General features: G+C 55.8%; 1 protein-coding gene across 2 annotated transcripts in view; it reads right to left on the bottom strand.

Moving 5' to 3' along the window:
- The window catches only part of DSCAML1 (DS cell adhesion molecule like 1), a 92,837-nt gene that overhangs the window by 64,459 nt on the left and 7,448 nt on the right, over window positions 1-20,930 (bottom strand). For both annotated transcript variants that reach the window (XM_015649922.1, XM_033519714.1), the window contains exons 2-3: window positions 19,995-20,312; window positions 17,545-17,691 (exon numbers count right to left, since the gene is read on the bottom strand). In XM_015649922.1, coding sequence (XP_015505408.1) covers window positions 17,545-17,691; window positions 19,995-20,312 — 465 coding nt within the window. The remainder of the gene's footprint in view (window positions 1-17,544; window positions 17,692-19,994; window positions 20,313-20,930) is intronic.

Raw genomic sequence — 20,930 nt, forward strand, 5'->3', positions numbered from 1 at the left:
GAGTGCACTGGCTGTGGCTGAGGACCATGGGGTGCTGGCAGGAGGGGAGCAGTGGCAGCACACAAAGACGGTGGCCTTGGGAGCTGGGCTGCGGGGACACACGGCAGAGGGGCCGGAGGAGAGGGAGGCAGCCTGTGAGTGCCCTGACCCGTGAAGGAGCGGCCCCGGGAAGGCCCCTCGGCCACCCACATGCTCGCTGTCAGCTCCACGCAGGCCGCGGCCCTGATGCCTTCGCCTCCCCCTCGCCAGGCTGCCCGCCGGGGATGGAGGGCGATGCTCGGGCACGGTGGCACACTCTGGGGAGCACCTCCCCGTGCCCACCGGGCTGGGCACACACGGGGGACACCACATCCCCGTCCCGCTCCGTCCCCGGCAGCCCCGGCTTCAGGCGACGGCTCGGTGCCAGCGGCAGAGCGCGGTCCTACGGCAGCGCTGAAATACGGCAGTGGGAAGTCCCCTACTGCTCCCTGTGTAGCATTTTATCTTAATAACATTTTATCTTGGATGACAAGCCTGTATAATGTGGTTTAAAAGCCACGGCTACGCTGACACCAGAACAGGGGGAAGGAAAAAAGCTCTTTTCTCCCGTCTAATACATTTGCTGAGGTCACAACTTGCGAACCTCTCGCTGTATCTCGCTCGCCAAGCTGGGAGCTGCTTTGTAGAGCGGCTCAGAGGCAGCGGCGGGAGCTCAGCCCTGCTCCTCCCTCCCGCTCAGGGTTCCAGCTGTAAAGGCTCTGGCTTTCTTTGCACTTTTGGCTGGGGGAGGACTTTTCCCCCCCTGCTCTGTGCAGTGAGTGTGGAGGCTTTGAAGGGGGAGCTGTGAGGCTTTGCTGCGGCCCCAGGCTGGCGGGAGGCTGAGTCCCACCCGTGACCTGCCTGTTCCAGGGGGGCAGGTGGAGCCCCCTGCCCCAGCAGCACAGCCCTGGCACGGCCCAGACCGCCTCCAACATCACACCGACCATCCCCGGGCCACCACGTGGACCGCCACCCCTGCAGAACCCAGCCCTGCAGCACCCAAATTTCCCGGGCACGGTGTCCCTGCTGCGGCAGGCACCGCAGCGATGCTGCACAGCATCGTTAGGGAGACAGCTATTCTGGTCTAATTGCCAGTGGTTCACAGCAAACATGGCAGTCTGTGCTCAGAACAGAGCCGTGGAATCACGCTAAAGACAAAGGATGCCCAAAAGAAAGAGTGAAAACTGACATTAAACCGGAGAGGGGACAGCAGCACACAGCCAGGTTGAACTTGGGGAGGGAGAAGACACTGACCCAGCAAAGAGGGTTAAGCTCTTCTTGTGAGAGCTAATTTAAGGTCAGGTAAATCCTGCTGACAGATTATTTTTCACCTAAAACGTTCAGATCAGTGTCCCTGCAGCACAGCAGGATCTGGAGAACAGCTGGAGGAGCTGCTGGAAGTGCCCTGGCTCGGGCTGGGGGACAGGACAGCCCTGTCCCTGCCCAGGACCATGAGCAGAGCCCTGCCCGATGCTGGGATGCCCCTCACACCAACAGCAGCCAGAGCAGCCCAGCAGCCTCAACAGCCAGGCAAATCCCAGTGGTGGAGCCCCAGGAGGGACAGGAGTCCCCCCCCAGCCCAGGCTGTCACTCTGTCACCTCTGCTTTGCTGTGACAGACAGACAAGCCCCAGCTCACAGGACCATCAATTATTCACACACACTATTTCTGAATATTGATGTTAAAAGCAAATTCCTGGCTTGCCCCTCGCCTGCACCTCCAAAGGGATTTCCACACCACGAGGACCCAGGTTCCTGAGGAGCCACCGGGGGAGGGACACACGGAGGGACCAATGCCACCAGCACTGCTCTGGGGTCTCAGGGTGGGATAAGAAACCCCCAGGGCTGGGGAACATCCCATCCCTCTGCTGAGGGATTCAGCCCAGCTGAAGGAGCAGGGAGGAAGGCTCGGGGAATGAAAGGATGTGTCTGCCGGAGACAAAAGGAGCTTGCTCTCCCCCTCGCTCATTCACAAGAAAATATTTGTAAACAAATGCTTCCTGCTTGTGTTTATCCAACTTTGAGAGACTTCAAATGGAAGCCTGCTCCCCATACTGTATCATTACCCTTCATTATTGCAATTTTCCAGGCTTTAGGTGGCTGGAGAGGGAAAACACAGGATAACGCACAGCTCAGAAAGCTGCAGGAAGTTAAACTGGGAGAGAAGCAAGCCCAAGCAAGCCCGTGACACCAGGCCATGGACACGTGGTGGGCACTGACCATGCAGACCCAGCTCAGCTCCTGCATCCAGGGCAGGAGAGCGATTGTGGCCCTTTGTGCCAAGAAAGAACAGCCACGGACACCTTGGCTGACCCAAAACACGGGGATGCTCCAGCTGGATGCTTCTCCAGGCTGGAGCACCTCACCCAAGCCATGCCAGACCATCCTTACACAAAAGATCCCTCCTCCCTTGGCCTAAAGGTGCTCTGGTGATGTCCTGAGTGCCCACTTATCATTGGTAGGTGCTGGAACAACCAAAGCACCGCTGACAAATGCTGACAGGAAAGGAGAACCCTTGAAACAGGGAAGGGCTCCAGAAAGAAATCTCATTTGTAGATCATTGCCTTGATATCTCAGCATTTTTTACTTCACAATTCTGTTTTATATAGCCCTGTTTATTGCACTGATATCTCATCCTGCAGATTCATCTCGGATCATCGTTAAGGTTCCTCCCCAGCTTGCAGAGATGCCTCTGCTTATCGTAAAACTCTATGTTGAAATTTCTGATTAATTAAAAGCTGTAAATTGCAAAGCCAGATGCGATAACTCACATCTTCACCCTTCAAAAAAAACCAACAAAAAACCCCAAAAAACCAAAACCAGGAAAATGAGAAAAGTGTGAAAGTCTCTTGGTTTATAGCGTGGCTGTCCCCTGAGACGGGGTCAGCCCAAAGCCACGTCCCTGTGCCTCCTCCCAGAGACACCTGGCAGAGAGGTGATTCCAGAGGGGCCCCGGGCAGGAGGGGAGCCCCAAAGCCACCCGAAATTCCATCTGAGTGAGCTCTGCTTGCAGCCCAGGCCATGCCAGCCCAGCCCTATCGCCCACGCAGCTGCGGAGAGGGGACAGACGCCATCCCCCCAGGGCTGGGGACGCTGCTCCCCGTGCCCAAGGACACTCACACAGCCGTGACCACCATCTGCTCGCTGGCAGCACGGGCCAGCTCGGCTCCAGCGCCGCGGCATCGCCCGGGCACAGGCACCGGGGTCAGCCCTGCTCCCAACACCCTCCCTAAAACCACCTTTAACACCCCTAAAACCACCCTGGCAGGAGGAAGAGGAGTTGTTTCCTCCTGTTCCCCCCATTTCCAGCTGCCCCCAGCTCTGCTGCAGGCTGGTTTGACTGGTGCTCCTCTCGCTCCTGGGCGCTCCAGGAGCGGGGCAGGCAGCAGCACCCCTCCCTTGCCGAGCTCCCACCCTCTGCAGATCTCTTAATGCATTTCTTGGCCAAGGGTGAGGAGATTAAACACTCCGTGGAAGGCGAGCTGACACAAGCTGACAGACCTGAAGCTTCTGCACATGCATAAGTGCCAGTCCTCATCACAAGGATGCTCATTTGCCAGCCTCGTACCTATCACTTGGGCTGGGAGTCAATCTAAATAAAGCAAATTCACTTGTTCTGAGGGGGAGAGGGAGTCGCTGGGCTGTCATAAGGTTGAACTCAGCTGGCATCACTCTAAAGTGGAAGGTGCTGCAGGAGCAGAAAGCAGAGGGTTTCCAGCCTCTCAGGAGCGAGGGGAAGGGAGTTTTGCTTTGCTGGGAAGCAGCTGAGCCAGGAGAAACCATCAGCCCCAGGCCCAGGCTGCGAGGAGCTGGGCTGTGGAGTCACAAAATCCCAGGATCACTGAGGTTGGAAAAGCCCTCTGAGATCATGGGGTCCCACCTGTGACCTGTCCCCACCTGGTCACCCACTGAATGCCACATCCAGTCCTTCCTCGGACACCTCCAAGGAGAGACACTCCAAACCTCCCTGGACATCCTTATCCATGTGCCAGAGGTGAGACCAGAGCAAAGCCTGGCACGTGGCTGACTCCTCCTGCTCACCCTGCCAGGACAGCAAATTTCACCTTATTCCACTCTGACACACAGCCCAGTCACCCCCAGAGACTCAGAGACTGCTTTGGGTTAGAAAGGACCCTAAAAATCATCCAGTTCCACCCCCTTCCACCAGAGCAGGTTGCTTCAAGCCCCATCCGACACTTCCTGGGAAAGAGGATCCACAACTTCTATCCCTCTCCTTCCCTCCTACCCTCCAGCGCTTGGTTGCAAGGATTAAGACTCATTTCCAATGAAGTTTTCATTATTTTCTGCTCTCCTTCTTTATTCCCCAACTCATTTGCATTACAAAAAAATTAAACAAAAGCTGCTTTTTTGAATCTCCACTCATTACTCCCATTACATTTGTTAACATCATTATCTTCAGCTGAAGATGGCAACTATTATCAAATGTTGCAGAGCTGCTGCAGACCTCTTGCTATATTACTCTGGAAAATTGCTTTAATGCTTATGCTTTTAGTGGTTTGAAAAAACCAGCTATAGCATTAGAAGCCATAAAGAAGATAAAAAAGTGCATCATTCGATAATACGTGCGTTTTTCCCCCTTTACACTGAAATATAAATACATGGAGGTAGTGCAAGATGCAAAAGCTCTTCCTCCTCTTCAGTGATCCAGCACGGATCCTCTGATCTGACCCTCACTGTCTCTCTCCCCAACACTTTCCTTCAGGAAAAGTTATTATCATGAAAGTTGGGATCATAAGGAAACAACTCTAAAGACAGGATAGTTCGATTTTTCCAGATTTTGGCAAAATGTTCCTGAAAAAGGAGAAATGCCCAGGGCCTGGGTGCTGAATCCCTGGATGTAGCAGGGAAGGAAAGCCCCAAGGGACAGAGCTGCAGGGCAGGCTGGGGTGGCCCTGGCAGAGGGATGGGGGTGAGGAGGGGTCTAATGACAGGAATATGCCTCAGGGTCCTTCTGCCTCCCACTTCCAATGGACAGCACCACGGACAGCCCTCGGAGCACTGGGAGCATCCTCACTCAGCCTGGCTCAGCTCACTGGGAGGGCGTCTGAAGCAAGGATAGAGGATCAGAAGAGAACGAGCTGAACACGAGCGTGAGGAAGCTGGAGAGGCAAGACTTGGCAGGGCAGAACAGAACTGGGGCTGGGGCTTCCAAATCTCCCTTCCAAGGAAATGATGAGTCCCCAGGGTCACCAGGAAAGGAAATCAGATGGAAGAAATCCTTCCCTGTGAGGCTGGGGAGGCCCTGGCACAGGGTGCCCAGAGCAGCTGGGGCTGGGAGTGTCCAGGGCCAGGTTGGATGGGCTTGGAGCACCCTGGGATGGTGGAAGGTGTCCCTGTGGCCTGTGCTGGCCCTCACCCAGGCCATTCCAGCTCTGAGGATGGGACAGCACAGCTCAGGAGCTGGGACCATGCATAAACCCCACTCCAGCACAGCCAGGGCTGATTTATGGCAGCTGCAGGAGAGGTCAGAGCTCGATAGGCTTTCATCGATCAGTTAATTAAACCCAGGCAAAACAAACATAATGAACGCAAAAATTTACAGCCCCTGCCATGGGTTCAGGTGCAGCTGGAGCTCAGCCCACCCATCTCCTCTCCTAACAAGCCAGGGCAGGCTGGGCTTTTGAGGGAGATCAGGACCCCGCTCTGGAAGGGGCAGGATGTGCTGCACTGTTACCTGGAACACAAATAATCCTCCTAAATAAGAGCAAACTGCCCAAAGTGAGGCAGCACGGAGGTGCTAAACCCTGGCAGAAAGGAGCCCAGAGTGTGTCTGTGGGCACAGGCCCAGGCACGCTGGGAGGGTGGCACGTGAAGTGTGACACCACGGTGGCCTCTTTAACCACCTGCAGAACTCACAGCCCCTGCTGCAGGCCCACGCTTGGTCACCCAGCCCACCAGACCCACACAAAGAGATTGAAATCATCACGTTGTTTTCCATCAGGCTTTTGGTGTTGATTTAAGCTGCCCAAACAAATAATTACGGTCTTATCTCCATCACGCAGCAGCATTAGCCACAATTCATCATTTTTAGCTTGTTTGGGGCATTGTGTATATTTGGATAAATAAAGAAGGGACTCAGCCATTCCCATTTCATAGGACCTGGCATTGCAAGATGTGCATTTGGTTAAATCTGCTCTAGAACAGAACCCCAATCTCCAAAGAACTCTGGAGCAAAGAGAAACACGCCTGTGTTTTTAACAGCTTTGGGAAATGAGACCAGCAGATCTGCAGAGCTGAGGTGCAGAAACGATGCCCAGCGGGGGCACACAGGGGTGTGGTCCTTCCCTTGCCCAGCCTCAGGCAGGAGATCCCCTGCCGGATTTCCAGCTGTGGTCATGCAGCTGCAAACTGCAGCCAGAGCCCAGAGCACTGGAAGAGCCAAAACCCGGCTCACCCGCAGAGCCAGGCCGGAGTTAACTATAACTCACAGGCAGTTCCCAGATAAGACACGACAGGTTATGCCAGAGCTCTGCCAAGACAGATCACGGAGATGATTATGAAGTTAATTCTTGACACCGGCGGGCGCGTGTTGTCCATCCAGCGTGCGCAGCAGCCACGGCTCCTGTTCAAACACCGGGACGTGCCAGCATGTCGGATCGATTATACAACAGCGAGCACAGGGAGCAGCGCTGAGCACATGGAAATGGTCCAAGGTGCAGAGAGAGTTCACCTGGGGAAGGCAGCAATCGCCTCCCTGGAAGGAGCTGTGTGGCTTGAGCCGTGCCTGGCAGGGGAAAAACCCACCCAGACACCCACAGCCGGGCACCCGATCGCCAGCCCTCGCCCAGGAGGTGCTTCCCAAGCCTTGCTGCTTGTGAGCGCTCGTGCTGTGGCACAGCTTTGCTCCTGGGATCCGCACGAGTGTGAAACAAGCTGTAGAAACATCGGCGCCGCTCGGGAGGCGGCTGTGAAACCGCAGCGCCAAAGGCGGCCGCGGCGCCAGGCTCGGCACCCCGAGCTCCACACACAGCACACGGAGTCCCAGGGACACGGAATCCCACACCAGGGCCACCTGCAGCCTGCCCCCAGCTCCTGCTGCCCCCAGCACCCTGCTCCTCCCCGCTGCAAAGGACAGCTGGCTTGTGGGGAGCAGTGGCTCCAAGCCATCGCTCGGGGGCTGAAGCAGGGTCTGGTGAATGCAAAGCTGTGACCAGCACGGAGTTTTCATCTCAGCCACCACCACAGCTCCCCAAGGATGGGGAAACATAGACCTGTCCTTCCCCTTGCTCCCCAGGGATGGGGAAACACATCCCATCCTTCCCCTTGACCAGCACAGGGATGATCTCCGTGCCTGCACCACCATCTGCTTCCCCAGCCCCATGACAGCATTTACAGCCCTGCACAGTGCCAAGCTCTGAGCACCAGGCTGGCTTGGGCAAGAGAAACCACTTCTCCTCAAGCTGAGACCGCCTGTGAAGGGTACCCCTCACTAGGGATGCCTGGCACGGAGGGAAGAGCGGGCACGGGGAGGATGGGGAGGGGCGACAGCACTCAAGCAAAGAGGACCCAGCTGGTTGTGACATGCTCAGCCACGAAAAATTATAGTTTTAAAGCTGCTTTCAGTGGAAAGACCCAGAACAGGCAATGGAGGCTCTGGAAAGGAATATTAAACACTGCAGAAATAAAAGGTATTGCTCAAGAGAAAACATAACAAGGCTGAAACCCAGCGTGGTGCAGCCTTCAGATGAAATGGAGATGAGCTGCGAATGAATTGCTCCCTCTTAAGGGAATTTCTGGCTTTTTAAGGAGGGAGGGCACCCCCGTCCTTCCCGAAGGGTGAGGGTGGGGTGGGGTGCCAGAGGTGCTCTCCAGGGCCTGTGGAAGCTCCCTGCCTCATCCTGCCAGGGAACACAGCTCCCACTGGGCCCTGCCATCCTCACCATCACCGGGAGGGCCAGCTGGGCACCATCCCACCCCGGGGAGGGTCTGCATGCAAAAACACAGCCCAGGGCTCAGGGCACGGCCTGGAGCCCCTGCAGCACAGCCAGGGGAGGGTGGGCACAGCCCCGAGGCTGCCAGAGCTCCAGGGGTGCTTGGACAACGCTCCCAGAGCCAGGGTGGGATTGCTGGGGTGTCTGTGCAGGACCAGGACTTTGATGGTCCTTGTGGGTCCCTTCCAAATCAGAATATTCCACAATTCTGTGATCCCCTGCAGATCCCCCGGGGCTGTACGGGTCCTGCCATAGCCCAGCCTCTCCACATGCCCCATTTCCTGGTGACATGTCACACGAGAATCTCAGTTTCCAGTTAAAAATAACACCAGTTTCTAACCCTCGAAGGTGCAGAAAAACGTGACCTCCAAAAATCCCGAAACTGAAAGGCAAAGCAAATGAGTCCCAAATTTGTCTACGCTATAAACGTCAATTTCTTTTTGAAAGAAATGAATGTTTTTGATGAATGTTTTCTTGAATGCCTGCTTTTGGCAGTGCTGCCATCTGTGAAAAATCTCTGCCACGCTCGCTATTAAGATTTCATTTCCAAGAAGAGCTCATAGCTGCTTTAATAAATGGTTAAAAGATTGTCAGGGGTCCAAAGGGCCAGCAGCTTGTTTACCACAAGTGGCTTCTGTCACCAAGCAAAGCACCTTTGACTGATAAGCTTAGAGCCAGCCAGATCACATGCAGCTTCCTCCCAGCCCTCAACGAGCAGCACTTTGAGAAGCACTTTAGCAATGTCGGGCACTTAGGAACCTAATCCCTATCGACTCTGAATGAGATTTACAGTCCTGAATGGGCAGCTCGCTCCTGGGTCACGCCGAGCCTTGTCCAGGTTTCACTCCACATCCCCCAGCCATGGAGCAGCCTTTTAACACCACTCCTTGCCAAAAAGCACAAACCCTCACCCTGCTGAGCCCCTGGGGTAGCACCAAAACCCTTCAGAAGGGGTTGAGGGCACATCCAGCTGTCCCACCCCACCAGGCTGGCACCAGGGGGGCCCTGCAGGCTCCAGACCCCTCTTTAGGGCTGCAGACCCCACGGCCGAGGGCAGGGACCCCAGGAGCCTCCCCTGAGCCTGTCAGCACCAGGGCTTGTGAAATGGAGTCCTGAAAGAGCTGGTGTATTTGTAGATCCTCTGCGTGACTGAATCAAGAGGAACAATAAGATCTTTTTCCAGATTCGGCAAACATCAGTGTAATAAAAAAAATTAATTATATGCTTGAACACATGCACCAGAGCAATGCCCTGTATTTTCTCCTAATTGTTCTCCAAGCCTTGCAGAGCCACATTTAAATAAAAATGAAGCAGTTATTTAAACTGCAATTAAAGATGGAGCAATTTATTTTTAAACTTGAACTATCGTCAGCAGAGCAGGAGGGGAGGGAGGGGGGCTGCACTGGGACCCCTGGTGTCACACAGGACAGGTTCCACTGGCCACTGGAAGCACGCTGCTCCAAGAAGGAACGGGGCAGAGACTTCCAACAGCCCCACAAAGGGGTGCTGGCTGCTCCCTCCCCATCCCACAGCCCATCCCTGACCTCACAGCCCCGGTGCTGTCACACAAAGGGCGAGGATTTGGGTTGTACCCCCTGGGAAGGCTTAGCCCGGGCTCCACAGCCAGGAGCAGCTCCTCCCCACCGTGGCTGTGGTGTTTTGGGAGGCAGCTGCACCACCAGGATCCTTTCCTTCCAACCAGGTTTTTCCCAGCCAGGTGCCCATCACCACAACCCCGGGTTCTGCACCCAAAAACCAGCCCTGGGGATTCAGCCTTGTGTGCCACGTGTGCCAAGTGTGCCGTGTGTGCCAAGTGTGCCATGTGTGCCAAGTGTGCCATGTGTGCCATGTGTGCCGTGTGTGCCGTGTGTGCCATGCCACGTGTGCCGTGTGTGCCAAGTGTGCCATGTGTGCCGTGTGTGCCGTGTGTGCCTTGTGTGCCATGTGTGCCGTGTGTGCCGTGTGTGCCGTGTGTGCCGTGTGTGCCGTGTGTGCCATGTGTGCCATGTGTGCCATGTGTGCCATGCCACGTGTGCCGTGTGTGCCAAGTGTGCCAAGTGTGCCAAGTGTGCCATGCCTGGAGCAGGGAGCATCCTCGACAGCAAGAGATGGCTGGGAGGGAGCTGGGGAGGGAGGGAGGGAGGAAGAGCAGCAACCACAACAAAAACCCACCCTCTCTTTTCATAAGACAGCAGAATTTATCAGCCTGCAGCCCTTCACATCTGTCTCCTCATACAAAATGAAAGAGGCTTTGAAAAACAGAGGAGATGAAATAAAGCCGTCTGTGTGAGGAAGCTGGCATCTCTGCCACTGTCACTGTCACCATGGCAGGAATAATGACCGTGATTGTTTCTGCATCTGGGGATGTGCACGGCTGCACGGGGAGGAGGGGGAGGAAGACGCACACCCACACCACCCCCAGCCCTGTCCACGAGCCCCCAGCCCGCTTTGGGATGAGCTGGCCCGGCTCACCACGAGATGTGGTGACTTCAGCTCGGCTGCAGCTCCTCTCCCTCGCCGGCCCCGGGGGCAGGCGGCTCAGGCTCACACAAACATGCGGTTTGGGAAGAGGTTTGACCTGTACAGCTCTCACATCACTTGGCTTTGCTGTAGCAATTACTGCCCGGGCAGGCTGCGCTCCCGGGGGAGACCTGGGGCAGCAGGGCAGGAGCCAGCAGCGGCTTCTCTCTCGTGGATGACATTTAAATAGAGGTATAAAAGGACAAAGATTGGGGCTGGGTGGAGAGCCTGCACGAGCCAGCAAACCCATTTCTCACAGCTGGCTCCGGCATTTTATTGGGATGATTCTCAGGGCTGTCCTGTGCAGAGCAACGAGCTGGATCTCAGTGAATCCCTTCCAGCTCAGGGTGTTCTGTGTTTCTGTTCTGTTCTAGGATTTCCAAGCAGATTTTGGAGCATCCCAAGCCCATCAGGCTGGTAGCAGCCTGCAGAGCACTCCAGGAAGAGGGGTCACTCCCAAGAACCCCTCAGGTGAGGTGGCCCATGGCTGATCGTGGGTTGCACCCCCATGTAGAGCCCCCCAGTCCCCTGTGCCCAGCAGCCACATTGTCCTGCCCAGTGCATGCTGTGCTGAGCCCAGCCTCAGCCTGAGCTGCTCCAGTGCCTTACAGAAACTCCCATCCCAGAGGATTTCAGCTCTCCACCAGCAGGCAAGTCTTTAAAATGCACAAAAGCATTAGAATTTGGCAAGTGCCCTGTGACCAGGGAGACAAGAGCACGGTCCTTGTGATTCTGCAAGGACCTGGATGCTCCAGGCTGGGTTCTGGGGGAGGGCAGGAGGGTCCTGGGTTCAGCAGGGTGCACGAGGCCCGTGGGACTCCAGGGAAGCCCAGACAGCCCTAAGGTCCATCAGCCCCGTGGTCCTGCCCACATCACTCCCCTTCTCCCCATGCCACCAGTGGGGTGCTCAAGGAGAACTCCCTCTTGTCTCCAGCTTCCTGGCCATTGCCTGGAAAAGCTCCGTGTGCCATTCAGTGTGACAGGAACAGTGAATCCCAGCAGACCCTTCCTCCATGTGTCCCCTCCAGCTGATCTCCTCCTCCTCTCTGCACTCCAGGAAGAGATTCACAGCCCACCTGCCTCCCGTGGGATCTCCAGACCCTCAGGCATCCATCCCATCCCCAACTCGCCGTTCCTCCCTTCCCTGGGGGCTGGAGGAGCGCTAAAGGCACAGGGCACAGCTGTGCCAGGAATCCTGCAAGCGTCAGCATGGAGGGGGCTTGGAGCCACCTGGGATAGTGGAAGGTGTCCCTGGCCATGGCAGGGGTGGGATGAGATGGTCTGAGGTCACTTCTAGCCCAAACCATCCCGTGAGTCTGCGATCCCTTTCTCTGCTCTCAGCCAAATCTTCCCTTTCCTGCAGACGCTGCCACAGCGCAGCGAAAGCTGCCAACAGCTTGGGACAGCTCAGTGTCCCCAAATCCCCAGCTGGGCCATGCTGCAGGGCTGGGGAGGCTCGGAGCCAGCAGGATCGGGGCTCCAGGAGGTGACACCTCGGCGCTGGCAGCGCCCGGCTGCTCGCAGGCTGCTGTTTACTTGTTGTGGTCCCTGCGTGTGCCGTGTGTGCATGCGTGTGGAGATTGTCTCCAACGTGACTCTGCATTATCGGGGCTATAATGAGTCCTTGTTAAAGTGGATTTGATGGAATAATTATATTCCAAAAAAACCTGCGGGAAAGCGCTCTCCCCTCTTAAAGGGCAGGATCATCAAACGTTCTCGCCACATTATTTGCAGTCACACCTTCTGCTGCATCTGCTCCTTTTAAAATCTCTAACTCCAATCTGATCTGAATATATAAATCTGAATTATCACAGCAAAAGGAGATGTGCTCACACCTTTTTTTATCTGTTGCCATGGCGATTAGATAAAATTCACGCCAAGTCTCTGGGGAAGGATGAAATGATTTCAGACAGAATCTCACCCCACTTGGTGAGAATAACGCCTGGAGCTACTTCCCTCTGTAACAGGTCTGGGCACATGTCGCAGCCAGAGAGGGTGGCAAGGGGTGGGGGAGAAGCCAGGACACCTTTGGAGATCTCGAGGCCGACAGGGGAAAAGGTTTTGCTGTCCCCGCAGCCAGGGAAGGACAGGACGCCGCTCGCTCCCATCACATCAGAGCGCTGCGGCTCTGCCCGGCCCGGCCACAAGTGACAAAAGCCGAGTGAAAAGGCCGAGCCTTGTGCCCAGCGGTCCCTCCCGGAGTGCCAGAGCGGGGATTTCTCCCTGCACACACCGGGAGAGAGCAGGGCAGGAGGGGGCAGCCGGCTCCGTCCTCTCTCCGCTCACAGCCCAGCGGGGTGGCCTCGGGCCGGGCAAGCTCCAGCTCACGGCTCCTGCCATAAACCAGCCGGGACCACACCACATTCGGACCGAACTGACCCAAAACACCAACCTTCAGCAAGCCCTCTCTGCCCCAAACCTCCCCGCGATGCCGAACACACAAACAAGGGCAGCCTCTGGCCTCGTCGTGTTTATTCTGTCCCAGCTTTTCCCCAGGAACGGGAGCCTGATGTTCCCCAGAATGAGCCCATTGACACAAGGACAATGCCAATTATCTGGGTCCTGGTTCTTCTGCACCCTGCATCATCCCCCCTGTGCCCCTCGGCACGCAGCACCCGCCCAGGGGGAACGCTGTGCCCAGAAACCCAGAAACCCCAGAAAACCCAGAAAACCCAGAAAACCCAGAAAACCCCAGAAAACCCAGAAAACCCCAGAAAACCCAGAAATCCCAGAAAGCCCAGAAAACCCAGAAATCCCAGAAACCCCAGAAACCCCAGAAACCCCAGGAATCCCAGAAAACCCCAGAAACCCCAGGAATCCCAGAAAACCCCAGAAAACCCAGAAAACCCCAGAAAACCCAGAAAACCCCAGAAAACCCAGAAATCCCAGAAAGCCCAGAAAACCCAGAAATCCCAGAAACCCCAGAAACCCCAGCCTCCTGCCTCGTCCCTGTGCCCACCACGTCCTGGGATGGATTACAGTGGGATTTGAGTGCACTTCTGCAGTCTCAGAGTAAAAAAGCGCAGCAGTGGTGAGGTGCAGCAGAGGACAGTGAACATTTTTGGGGGGATCAAGGGGAAGCTGCTGCCCTTTCATTGCCCACACCACTAAAGAGCTGCTGAGAGGAGTTTAAGGACCCCAGAACCAGCCCTGAGGACACCTGAGGATGGGACAGAGAAGTCCAGGCAGGTCAAGTGAAGCTCCCAGCTGCAGCACCACAAACAGATTAACTCAGGCAAAGATATTTTGGAAACTCCTAAAAAGCTCAGCCCACAACACAAACACCTCTAAAACTTCACAGAACTCAATTTTTTATTTTTTTTTTCCAGCTCCTTCCTTCTGGCAAGCTTTACGTTTTGCTTTCCAGAAAAAAGGCTTTGTGGATAACCAGTGACTAAGTACATCCTCATCTGCAGAGCCCTCAGAGGATTTGTATTAGGCTGGTGACAAAGGCAGCACCCTTAGAAACGCTGGTACCTTGACAAGTGCTCCATTTAGATTTTTTCCAACACAGCCTATCAAGCACACAACACTGAAGCAGCAAATAACAGCTCAGCTCTGGGTTTTCCAGGCTGGTAAGGCTTACTGCCTCCAAATCCCACTGCCCTCGCCAGCCCCAGGGCTGCTTTTCCCACTGGCACAGCCTGGACAGGCGACATGTGTGCCCAGCAAGGCACAGCTGGACACAGGGACATCCCTGAGGCAGCTGGGGGATGCTCTGGGTGTGGGTCCACGGGCACCTGTGTGCTCAGAGCGTCGCAAAAGCCAAGCAGTGCCCAGATGAACACCTTGCAACAGCTGAGGAGGGGCTGAAATCCCCCAAACCCCACTTTGTGGTGTCAGGAGTAGCTCCCCGTGTTGTTTTTGCAAACTGCAGCTGGACAGGCACCCCAGGAGTGCCACACACCTGCACACTGCCACCACCACAGGAAATAATAATAAAATAATGGAAGAAAAGCTGTTTACAACATCAAGTTCTTAAAGCATGTTCCAGCAGGATTTTCTCACTCCATGGAAAAGGGGTGAAGGATGTGTAAACCTCTCTGCTGGGCTGCTGTGCTCCCAGCCAGCACCTCAAACACACACCAAGATGCACCAGGAGCAGCTGAGTTTGAGGTGTGATTGTCCCCCCAGGCCCGCTCCTGTCACAGCTGTGTCTGTGGCAAGGCTGGAGCACGAGGCAAGATTGATTCTGATGTGAGCACCAGCAAGGCAAATGGGTTTTTGAAAACCCTGTAATTTCTCGGCAACCCTTGACTTCTCTAAACACACGGCAGCACAGTCAGGTGGGCACTAAACAAAAATGAGCTGCACTAATGATGATTTACGTGTGGGATAACCTGCCATAAAGAGTTTATCTTTGATTTTGGGGTAGGTTACGGTGTTGCCAAGTTAACCAAACAGCACAACTCATCACCCAAGCCCCAGTGAGGGAGGCAGCAGCTCCAGCTGGGCTCTTGCCAGCGAGGCACCACCAAGATTCTGCACCCACCAAAAGAGCAACAAGGTTTGGCTGGAAAAATGTGAGAAGTTGAGAGCCCTGTAATCCCAATTAATAAAGAAAAAGATGATTCAGTCATAGAATTAAAGAACAATTTGTCTTGGAAGAGACCTTAAAGCCCATCTTGTTCCTCCCCCTGCCATGGGCAGGGACACCTTCCACTGTCCCAGGTTGCTCCAAGCCCTGTCCAAGCTGGCCTTGGACCCTGCCAGGGATGGGGCAGCCACAGCTGCTCTGGATAACCTTTACCAGAGAAGAATTTCTTCCTAAAACCTGAGAAACTCACAAAAGATTCCCCCCAGCCACGGATGGAGGCAGAGGTTGAGTCCACAAGAGCAGCCCCAGGGGAAACACTCACTGCCCCTATTTCTCAGCTGCAGGTTTGGTTGGGGGAAAGACATTTACTATGACAACAGTCACTTGAAAAGAGCTTTGTGCCACCAAGAATCTGGATGGAGATTTTCCCTGCTCTGCACATCAGGATTGTTCCTCCCCTGCCGCACCTGGAGCTGCTGGGAAGATGCCCAGCCTTCCACAGGGAGCACTAGAGCAAAGTTTTGGGAAAAGCAGCGGGTTTGGCGTGCTGGAGTCAGCAGAGAAGGGCACTGTGAGCACAGCTCAGGTGCTGCAGTCCTGGCACAGCCCTGCCCTCCTGCACGGCCGTGTCACACCGGGCAGACAGCAGCGCTGTGAGCAGCAGGGACCTCAGCACCACACCCCAGCCCTCCTCACCTCCACCCCCTTCCCTCCCCTCATCCTCCTCACTCAGAATCAGGGCAGATGCAGAGGTTCAGCAGAGGTCAGGAAAAAACATATTTTTGGTAACAGCAAAGCCAATTTTAGCTCTAACACACCAGCAACAACAACAAAAAAAAAGCTTCAGGCAGATACTATATTTGTAATCCAACGGCAAAACATGTTTGCTTGTGTTGACTCTGCACTGTAACACAATTTATATGTTCTGTCTTTAGGGTAATTATTGCTTTAGAATGTTAAAATCGTTCCACCCTAATTAAATCATCATATTAAAAAATCCACTGCCACAGCAAACTTGGGAACAAGTCTGGTTAAGATCACGCGAGTGCACGGATGCTCAGTTGGCAATCCCGCTGCTGAGCCCGCCGGCCACACGGGCACCACGCTCCAGAATCCCAAACCACGGAGGAAACAACAGCCCAGGCTGTCCTGCTGATGGACCTCCAGCCCCACTCATCAAAGGCAGCAGCCCACAGCGGGCAGAGCATCACCTGCATTGCCCAAAATGCATCAGGAGCAGCGGGTGAGCAGCTCAGTGCCCCAGGGATGGGCACCAGGATCTCCTCACTCCCTCCCAGCGCACAGAACCCCAGCTCGTGTTCCCACATCCACAGAAAGGCTGCCAAGGGCACGGTGCCAGCCCGTCCCCTCCAAAGGGTGCCTGCCCAGGTACCACCAGCAGGCACCTCCAGGCACATGGGCTGTGCTGCCTCAGTGCCCTGGCCTCACTCAGGGGGCACAGCCCACCAGCAAGGGCCACCACAGCCCCCAGGAGAACAGGCCACCCCCCTCCAGGTGAAGCACTTTGCTCCTCCAGCTCCTCCTGCCAGCCCCAGCCCCGCTGGCTCCGCTCCCCGTGGCAGTGCTGAGACGTGGAGGAGCACTGAGACTTTCTGACCTGTGAGCAAATATCAAGAGCAGAGCACTCACTTTGGGCAAAATCCTTTAATTCCCTCTGGATCCCCTGGGGGAAGCAGTTATTGATTGCTTTGCCAGCAGCTCACACACGCTGCGCTGGGCAGGCAGCGCTGCCATCGATAGCGGCTCCGCGGAGGAGCCACGGGGTCACCCCGGAACACGGGGACACGGAGCTGGCCCCAGGCTGTGCCCAAAACCTGCCACAGCCAGGCAGGAACACCTGCCAAAAAATCACAGGGAAATACCTGGGGAAAAACTCCTGGGCCTGCAGAGTCCCTGTGCAGAGGTGAGCGATGCTGTCCCTGGCACAGCCCCTTCCCCATGGGGGGAAGCTCTGAGTGGGATTTGGACCAGGCTACGAGGCAGGGACATGGGACAGGCAGGCCAGGCAGGTTCCATCACAGGCAAAAGGGAGATGATGGCATTTTTACCAAGTTCCTTTCCCCGTGGTCAAATCAGTCATGAAAATTCACAGGGAAAGGTGGAATTTCGATTAGAGCATCATCATGACAAGACAAACACCAGCCCCAGGAGTCAGGCACGGGTGGCACAGGCTGGTGCTGTCCCTGTTGCCCAAGCACCAGTGCCAGGTACCCAGTGCATCCTGCAGAAACCAGGACAAGGCACGAGTGCTGCCAAAATGACACCGAGCATCCCTCACCCTAGGGACACATGGCCAGAGCAGCCAGGAGACCTGGACACCACACTTCTGCTCACACCAGCAGCGCTCTCCAGCCTGGAGCTGCAAAATCACCAATAAAAGCCTTTGCTGAGCATCACAGGCACTGAGAACAAGCCCAAACCAGACCCTCCACGACAGCAAATGTCACACATGGCAAAGCAGGTCAGATTTCCAAGAGAACAGGTGCACATCTCTTACCTGGGATGATAGAAACGGTGTCTTTCTCCCAGGATACAACGCTAACGTATTCCTGCACTGAGGAGGGGATGAGGCACTTGAAAACAGCCACGTTTCCACGCATCGACCTTTGGTCCTCCACCCGAACGGTGTACGGTTCCCTGAAAACTGTGGAGGAAAGCAGATGGTTGGTAGCATGACAGTGCTGGAGGAAAACACACTTCCTTTTGCTAGAATCCCACGTTTCCCAAACAAACCAGCCCACCCAGCCACACGCTGCTTCCTTCCCAAACACCTTCCCGGGAAAAGGAAGGGATTCTCCGCAGGGGAATGCGGAGCCAGGCTTGGGACAGAGGGACATCTGGCCCAGGTGCTGCTGCTGGGACCTGCCCCGGTCCCCAGCGTCACCTGAGCTTGCCAGACTCAGTGTGGGCACCAAGGACATTTTGTAGCTGTAATGTGCATTTCACCTCTGGATGCTGAAAACACATCCTGGGAGAGACAGCCCGTGAGGCAGAGCCTGGGACCCTCCTAAAGCCACTGCAGGGATATTTAAGGCAAGCAGATGACAAATTTCCCAGCTGTGCCACACGTTCCCAGCGTGTGCCTATTTCCCAGGGAGATGCACATCCCTTTGACAGCTCCGTGCTGCTCCCTGGACCAGCAGCAATGCTCCAGGAGCACCCGCTGGGTGAGGTGGACCCACCTCAGCCTCTCCAGCAAGACAAAGAGATGTCACCAGCTCCAGCAACACACAGACCACAAACTCCTGAAATTTAAGCTCCCTTTTTACTGTGACAATAACTGTGCCCTGTAGGACGCGAGCACGATTGCCACCACAACAAATGCACGCTCACTTTGTCATCTGACGGCTGGCCAGAGCAGGAGCAGCTCAACAAAGCCCTCAGCAGCCCCAAGAGGAAGGTGTTTCCCTGAGTGGGAAGTCGCTGTGGGCATTGTGTCCCACACCTGGCACAGCTGAGCCAGCAGTGGGAGCGTGGCAGCATTTCCAGCCTGGCTCCCTGCGCTTCCAGGGCTCCCTGCTCAGAGATGTGCCACGAGGGCACGGCGAGAAGCCGCCGTGGAAAGGGGCTGCAGCGCCAAAGCAGATTAACCAGCAAAAGCTTCCTTAATCACCTGGAGCTGAGGTTTATTCACAGGCTTTAAAGGCCAGCAGGGACCACGAGGAGCATCCTGGATGTTCCCTGCCACCACGAGCACCGCAGCTGCGAGCAGACCCTGGGCACAGCCCCCCTGTGTCCCTGACCTGTGCCAGCCCCACAGCCAGGGCTCCAGGCTTTTCCTGCCTGCAGGAATAACCCCCAGGAGGGAAACACCCAACCACACCCAGCCCACTTAAACCTCTCCCCTGTCTGGAGAAATCTGCTCCATGTGGTCGCCTACAGCTTTCCTAAGACTTCCAGAGATTTTTTTTATCCCCCCTCATATTTTCAGTTTCTGCTGCATTTTATTTAATTGCTTGCTTTCTCCAGCTGTAACTGGCTCTCTGTGCTGCACTGCCATTGGGAAGCACTGGAGAGTGACTGGGATGTGGGATGGCCAGGAGGGAGCAGCAGCTGGGGAACCTTCCACAACCATTTCCACTGCCAGAAATCCAGGGCAGCTCCAGGAGCTGGAGACATCCTGGAGACCCCACTGGATCCACATCTCCTGCTAACAGAGAGAGGCTGAGCTCCCAGCCCAACAGCAGGGACAGTTCAGTCCTGGATGGAGAGGGGATGAGGGCCAGGATTCCCTCTCTGGGATCCCAGCAGAGCCAACCCCGCTGTGCCCACATGAGGAGAGCAGCAGCTCCACATTTACTGCACCCCATCTGCTCCTCCACCATGCTGTGGTTTATAGGTAACCTGAGAGTGCTGGTAAATAATTCACTCTGCAGAAGGGGGTTAATACCAATTTACTCCACAGTACAAGGCATTAAAATAAAAAACCCTGTAGTCACTTCTGTCACGTTCCCTCTGCTAGCCCCACTTTTAATAGGTTACATAATGAAGCCATTCCTGGGCTATTAGCCCTCCTCAGCCTGGTCAATAATTTACTATAATGGCTTTTAGAATCAGCTCTTTGCCATATTCCTCCTTTTTATTTATTTTTCTTTTTTTTTTTTTTTTTTTTTTATTCTTAATAAGCCTTGGCAAGCTGAGGCTGGGTGCTGCAGTGAGAACTGGGCTGTGGGACACTGAGGGGGACCCCAGCACGGCCAGATGTGGCCCAGCCCCTCCCACAGCTGCAAAAAGCCTCTGTAAGTGCTTGGGTGAGACCATCCCGGTTGAAGGGGAGAGGAACTCTCCTGCCACCCGGCTGCAGCCACACCGTGTTCTCCAGACACCCAACGCTCTGCCCTGCTCCATCCTGCTGCAAGAACCCGACGCAGCAGCGCTGGTTCTGCACGGGACGGGCAGAGCAGGGGGAAACCAGCCCCTGGTGCAAAGCCCACAGGGAGCTCCTACCTGCTTTAACACGGATATTTGGGCTCCTGATTTTGCCAGCCGAGTTCTCTGCGGTGCAGAAGTAGTCGTTGTCGTGGATAAAGCTATTGAAGGCTGATGGCGAGAAGGGGTAGAGCTGCAAAGTCCCATTGGCATGGACATGCCGGATGTGGGGCACATCGTAGATGTCGTCACCTGTGGCCAGGTACCACCGAAGGACGGCGCTGGGTGACCCTGCTGCCGGGCAGGGGATCACCACCCCCACTGTGCTGGAGAAGGTGACCTGCTGCAGGGAGTCGTTCACAAAGTAGAGGCTGGTTCCAACATCTTCAGCGTGTGCTGTGGACAAAGCAGAGGCCACAGTGGCCGGGGGGTCACTGCAGGGGTCACCTGGTGGCACACAGACCCCCCGAGCCCTGCATGCGGCGGAGCAGGGGAGCGCAGGAGCGTCCCTGCACGGCTGGAAGCACACAGGCCACCTTCACAGGCCAGCGCTCCTGCTGCCAGCACGGATCAGCCATCACAGGCACCTCGGTGGCCAGCCGGGGGCTGTGCAGACCCATGGACACCCCGGGCACCCCCGAGGCTTCCCCAGGGTGCCCGGCTGGCCCCGAGCACCCAGAGCCCCGGGGAGACAAGCAGCAGCACTGTTCCTCCTGCCAGACTGGACATTCCGTGAGCTCCCAGCCCGGAGCAGCCCCAGGCAGCAGCCCTGGGACCCCCAGCACACCCCTTCACATCACTGCCAGGCAGGGCAGACACCTCCCCTGCCTCCCTGCCACGGCCTCCCAACCAGGAGAGGGGCTGGAAAACCGGGATCAGAGCTGCTCCTCTCCCCCAGAGCCACAGGGCCCTCCCTGCCCTCAGCCTGAGCCGCTCCCGGGCATCCCTGCACCATCCACACAGGCCTGAGGTGGGTTCTGGCCACAGTCCAGGCAGAGCTTGTGGCCACCTGCA

This window comes from Parus major, chromosome 24 (genome assembly GCF_001522545.3).
Source record: "Parus major isolate Abel chromosome 24, Parus_major1.1, whole genome shotgun sequence".
Classification (NCBI taxonomy): domain Eukaryota; kingdom Metazoa; phylum Chordata; class Aves; order Passeriformes; family Paridae; genus Parus; species Parus major.